Source organism: Phacochoerus africanus, chromosome 5, assembly GCF_016906955.1.
Source record: "Phacochoerus africanus isolate WHEZ1 chromosome 5, ROS_Pafr_v1, whole genome shotgun sequence".
Taxonomy (NCBI): domain Eukaryota; kingdom Metazoa; phylum Chordata; class Mammalia; order Artiodactyla; family Suidae; genus Phacochoerus; species Phacochoerus africanus.
This window is the reverse complement of record NC_062548.1, coordinates 64,526,692-64,532,691: the sequence shown is the minus strand read 5'-3', so window position 1 is coordinate 64,532,691 and position 6,000 is coordinate 64,526,692. Positions and strand designations below refer to the sequence as shown.

General features: G+C 38.9%; 1 protein-coding gene across 1 annotated transcript in view; it reads left to right on the top strand.

The window, feature by feature from the left end:
* Nucleotides 1–206: 206 nt before the first annotated feature.
* DNAH6 (dynein axonemal heavy chain 6) overlaps nt 207–6,000 on the top strand; it is a 258,349-nt gene continuing 252,555 nt past the window's right edge. Inside the window, exons 1-2 of the mRNA XM_047781653.1 lie at nt 207–325; nt 2,082–2,314. Coding sequence (XP_047637609.1) covers nt 2,090–2,314 — 225 coding nt within the window. The 5' untranslated portion in view covers nt 207–325; nt 2,082–2,089. The remainder of the gene's footprint in view (nt 326–2,081; nt 2,315–6,000) is intronic.

Genomic DNA, 6,000 nt, shown 5'->3' with positions numbered 1-6,000 from the left:
CCTTGCAGGTGCTCACCTCCCAACTTGGAGAAGGAGCCCGGCAGGTCGAGTGAGGGCTCTTCACCAATCAGCGACGTAGGAAAATTTCCGGAGACAATCATTGGCTCGACTGTCCGGTACTGTCCTGGACCCAGAGCTACAGTTGGCTGAGGCGTTGCTGTGGCGATAGATCGCGCACAGGCGCAGTGCGCATCCGCGGAGGCCTCTTGGCTGCCAGGCAACGGGAAACAAGCCTTGCATAGAGATAACTTTGTACTTCCAGATCCCGCTTTGATGTGTCTTGGGAGTCCCTCAACGGCAGCGACGGCCGCTTTAGTCTGACTTGGTGAGTCCAGAGGAAACGAGATGTGGGGCTGAACTCCAGTTTCGCGGCGTGAAACAGCATGGCTTTTTGGAGTACATAAGGAAAGGCTGGGAGAGTCAGGGAGTCCAAAGGCATTTTAGTGTTTACGTGCCACCTACCTAGTATCCTAGAGGGCTGGGAAGTGACCAATAGAGATATCAAGATACTTGTGCGAGGTCTCACACTAAGTGGTCAGCTCTTGGACCTATGCTATTCAGTATGGTAGCCACTAGCCACAGGGAGCTAGTCTGAATTGAGATACGCCCTAAAGGTGAAACACGGGATTTTGAAGACGTGGTAACAAAAAGTAAACTATCACATGAATGAGTTTTACATTGCTTACATGTTGAAATGATAGTATTTTGGATATGTTAAAGAAAGCACATTATTAAAATTAATTTCACCTGTTCCTTTTTTTTGTTTTTGTTTTTGAACGTGGTTACTTGAAAATTTTAAATTGCGCAAGAGATTTGCATTATATTTTCATTGGCCAGCTCAGATCTAGATTAAAGCCTGAGCCTCTGACTCTTGGTTGAAGACCTCATGTGTTGAAATACTGTTTTGAAGGAAAGTATTTCCACCCATCTGGTGAGGCTGCAGAGTAAGTGGTAGTGAGGGTATAAAACCACTACAAAAGGCTCATGGTTCTGTGTTCTAGAATCTGCCTTTTCACAAACTCCTCAAGTGGTTCTCTGCATGTAAACACTCCAGAAGCACTGCTTGCTTTATAATTTAGCCCTCAAATCTTTTTTCTTTCTTTGTTTTTTTTTTTTTTTTTTTTTTTTTTTTTTTTTTTTTTAGGGCCACACGTGCGGCATACGGAAGTTCCCAGGCTAGGGGTTGAATTGGAGCTGCAGCCACAGCAATGCCAGATCTGAGCCGTGTCTGCAACCTACACCACAGCTCATGGCAATATCAGATTCTTAACCCACTGAGCGAGGCCAGGGATCAAACCCACATCCCCATGGATACTAGTCAGGTTTGTTACCAATGAGCCATGATGGGAGCTCTTTTTTAACTCCTTTATTTGGTTTATCTGTGAATACCTAGGCTATATATCTCAGATTGCCTGTCTTGGAATAACCTGCATTTTGAACTGTCCCTGCCCCTTGAGGTATTTTGCATACTCAAGTGGGAGAGACACTGATCCCAATATAATTGCATTTCCCTTCATCCTTCCAAATCTGGACCAGTGTGGTCCCCAAGAACATGTTAGAAATGCAAACCCTGGAGTTCCCGTCGTGGCACAGTGGTTAACGAATCCGACTAGGAACCATGAGGTTGCGGGTTCGGTCCCTGCCCTCGCTCAGTGGGTTAACGATCCGGCGTTGCCGTGAGCTGTGGTGTAGGTTGCAGACACGGCTCGGATCCTGCGTTGCTGTGGCTCTGGCGTAGGCCGGCGGCTATGGCTCCGATTCGACCCCTAGCCTGGGAACCTCCATATGCCGCGGGAGAGGCCCAAGAAATGGCAAAAAGACAAAAAAAAAATAAAAATAAAAAAAATGCAAACCCTGGCCGCACCCCCAGCTGCTGGACTTCTAGAAGGCCAGGCATAGTTCCTAATTTTCCTTCCTGTGGTTCAGGTCCTCAATTTGGGATGAATTAGGTAATTTTGATAGGTTTTCTTTGGGTATAAGCAAATTCAGCTCTTTCTGGTTCTTAAAACCCCTGCAAATAGCCCTATTTCCCCAACCTTTGGTACTTTTCAGTTTTCCTTTCTTGATTTTAACCACTCCAGGAGTGAAGATGTCTTTTCGTGCCTCAGAGAATGACCTGGACCTGAAAAATATTGGAGAGCTGGTGGAAAACCCTGTGCTTTCAAGATTGAATAGTATAAAAGCAAAGGGAAGACTGAGTTATGTAATACCCACAGAAAATGAAGCTGATAAACAATTCCTCACGTTTAAGAACACTACAAAAGCTCAGGAGAGGACAAGAAAACGACAGCAGCCTGTAAAACTAGAGCCTCTGGTAAGTTGGAAAACCAGCATTCTAGCCACATTGGGCTTCAGAAAATGTTGCAAAATTGCTTTGAGGGGGTGGTGGAGGTAATTTCTAGACTCATAATTAACAAAGAAAGAATGAAAACCTCAACGTTAAGGTTTATTTATCAAGTTATAAACAATTATTTCTTCAAGAAATATTGAGTTCTAAGCACTGTTTGAGGTGGTAGGTTGCACTGGGTGAAAAAGTTTTCTAGCAGATAAATTCTCTCTAGCGTTATGTACAATATACATACTTAACTAGGTAGGTTGCAAGCCCCCTTTAGGTCTTAGGGCACCGTTTGATATTGGAAACTCCATGGTCTGGAGATACAGCAGTGGACAAGGCAGACAAGATTCCTGTTGACATTCTAGTAATTTTAAATAAATAGACTGAAAAATTTCTTCTAATGATAGGTGCTATTAAGAAAATAATATAGGAAATGCAGCTGAGGCAGATGGAAGGCTACTTTAGACTGAATGACTACAAAGTCACCCTGAGGAGATGTCATCTGAATGAGTCCCAGACTATATAGCCTGTAGCACCTGCCAGACAGTGGACAAACCTTCAGGGATTCCAGTCCCCAGCTGTTGAGCTGCCTCAGCTGATGTTGAGAGGAGCAGAGGCAAGCTGTTCCCACTGAGCTCTGCCTAAATTGCAGATTTTTAAGCAAAATAAATGGTCTTTTTTAAAGTCATTAAGTTTGGAACAGTTTGTCACATGCTAACAGGGGACTGAAACAATATACCATATACATGAATACAGTAATTCAGGCAGTGTTAAAAAATGATAAGGAATAAAGTGAAAATCACCTCATTTGCCATCACACAGAGAGAAAGTAGCTTAGTATTCAGTTGACTGATTTTCTGTGTATGTCTGTAGTTCGATTTGTTCTTACAGAGTTAACAATACTGTGTATGTTCTTTTTATGGTTATGATCCTTCTCCACCCCTCTCTCTACCCCACCTCCTCCATTCCATTCTTTTTTCTCCTCTCCTGCTATATCCACTTCCCCTACTTTTTCCTCCCTTCTCTCTCCCTCCCATCCTTCTCTCTTTTCCTCTCCTACTCTTACATTTTTTTCTTACCTTCAATTCCCTAATCTTTGACCCTCTTTTCTATGATATCGATTGTTAATAACAATCTGATATATATTCTTTCTTGTCTTTCTCCATACTCAGTTCTATATAAATGGAGCAATATACATACAAAATACAAATTTTAATATAATTTGATATGATTACACAGGATTAAAAGATGTAAATGATACTATCAAAAACATAAAATGTAGGGAGAGAAAAATGGAGAGCTTTAGAATGCCTTCAAATAATAATTTAAATTATTATTAACTTAAACCATTACAAATGTAAATTGTTTTAAGTCTCATAGTTAACTACAAAGCAAAAAACCTTTAGCAGATACCCAAAAAATAAAGAGAAAAGAATCTAAGCATACCACTGAACAAAATGATCAAATCTGAAAGGAAGTGAGCAAGAGAAGAAAAAAGAACCAAAAGAATCATAAAATAGCTATAGCATAATTAACAAAATAGCAATAAGTTTATGCCCAACAATAATTATTTTATTTTTAAATTTTTTATTATAGTTTATTTACAATGTTCTATCAATTTCTACCATATAGCAAAGTGACCCAGTTATACATTTATATACATTCTTTTTTTCACATTATCCTCCTTTTTTACAAATGATTAGACATAGCTCCATGTGTTATACAGCAAGATCTCATTGCTTATCCATTCCAAATGCAATAGTTTACCGTCAGTAACCCCAAACCCTTAGTCCTTCCCACTCTCTTCCGCTCACTCTTGGCAACCACAGGTTTGTTCTCCATGTCTATGAGTTTGTTTCTTTTCTGTAGATAGGTTCATTTGTGCCATATATTAGATTCTAGATATAAGTGATATCATATGGTATTTGTCTTTCTCTTTCTGACTTTCTCACTTCGTATGAGAATCTCTGGTTCCATCCATGTTGCCACAGATAGCATTATTTTGTTCTTTTTTATGGTCAGTAGTATTCCATTGTGTATATGTACATCTTCTTAATCCGTTCATCTGTCAATGGGCATTTAGGTTATTTCCATGTCTTGGCTGTTGTGAATAGTGCTGCAGTGAACATAGGGGTGCATGCATCTTTTTCAGTGAAAGTTTTGTCTGGATATAAGCCCAGGAGTGGGATTGCTAAAGCATATGGTAGTTCTGTATTTAGTTTTCTGAGGTACCTCCATATTGTTTTCCATAGTGGTTGTACCAGTTTATATTCCCACCAACAGCTGTAGGAGGGTTCCCTTTTCTCCACACCCTTGCCAGCATTTGTTTTTAGTAGACTTACTAATGGTGGCCATTCTGACTGGTGTGAAGTGGTACCGCATTGTAGTTTTGATTTGCCTTTCTCTAATAATTAGTGAGCATTTTTGCATGTGCCTGTTGGCCATCTGTATGTCTTCTTTGGAGAAATGTCTATTCAGGTCTTCTGCCCATTTTTCAATTGGGTCATTTGTTTTTTTGCTGTTGAGTTGTATGAATTGTTTGTATATTTTGGAGCTTAAGCTCTTGTCTGTTGCATCTGTGAAACTATTTTCTCCCATTCCATAGGCTGTCTTTTTTTTTTTAATGGTTTCCTTTGTTATGCAAAAGCTTATCAGTTTAATTAGGTTCCATTGGTTTATTTTTGTTTTTATTTCTGTTTGTTTGGGAGACTGATGTAAGAAAACATTTGTAAGGTTAATGTCAGAGAATGTTTTGCCTACGTTCTCTTCTAGAAGTTTTATGGTATCTTGTATTATATTTAAGTCCTTAAGCCATTTTGAGTTTATTTTTGTGCATGATGTGAGAGTGTGTTCTAGTTTCCTTTATTTACATACAGCAGTCCAGTTTTCCCAGCACCACCTGTTGAAGAGATTGTCTTTTTCTCATTTTATGTTCTTGCCTCCTTTTTCAAAGATTAATTGACCAAAGGTGTCTGGGTTTGTTTCTGGGTTCTCTATTCTGTTCCATTGGTCTATATGTCTGTTTTTGTACCAATACTACATCATCTTGATTACTGTAGCTTTTTAATATTGTCTTACATCTTGGAAAGTTATGCCTCCTGCCTGGCTTTATAAAGCCATGTTGTCCTGGGCTTTTGTTCTTAGGAAGTGTTTTTTTTTTGAATTACATATTCAATTTCATTTCTAGTGATCAGTCTGTTCAATTGATCTTTTTTTTTAAATTCAGTTTTGGTGGGCTGTATGTCTCTAGAAAGTTGTGCATTTCTTCTAGATTGTCAAATTTGTTGGCATATAATTGTTCATAGTATTCTCTCACAGTTTTTGTATTTATGTAGTATCTGTTGAGATTTCTCCTTTTTATTTCTTATTTTGTTTGTTTGAGTTCTTTCTCTCCTCTTCTTGGTGAGTCTGGCCAGTGGTTTGTCAATTTTGATTACCCTTTCAAAGAACTGGCTCTTGGTTTTATTGATTTTTTTTTCTTTTGTTGTTTTTTTTAAATCTCTATTTTATTGATTTCCTCTCTGATCTTTATGATTTCCTTCCTTCTGCTCACTTTAGTTTTTGTATGTTCTTTTTCTAATTCTTTTAGGTGGTGAGTTAAGTTGTTGATTTGAGATTTTTCTTCTTTTTTCAGGAAAGCCTGTATTGCTATGAACTTCCCTCTA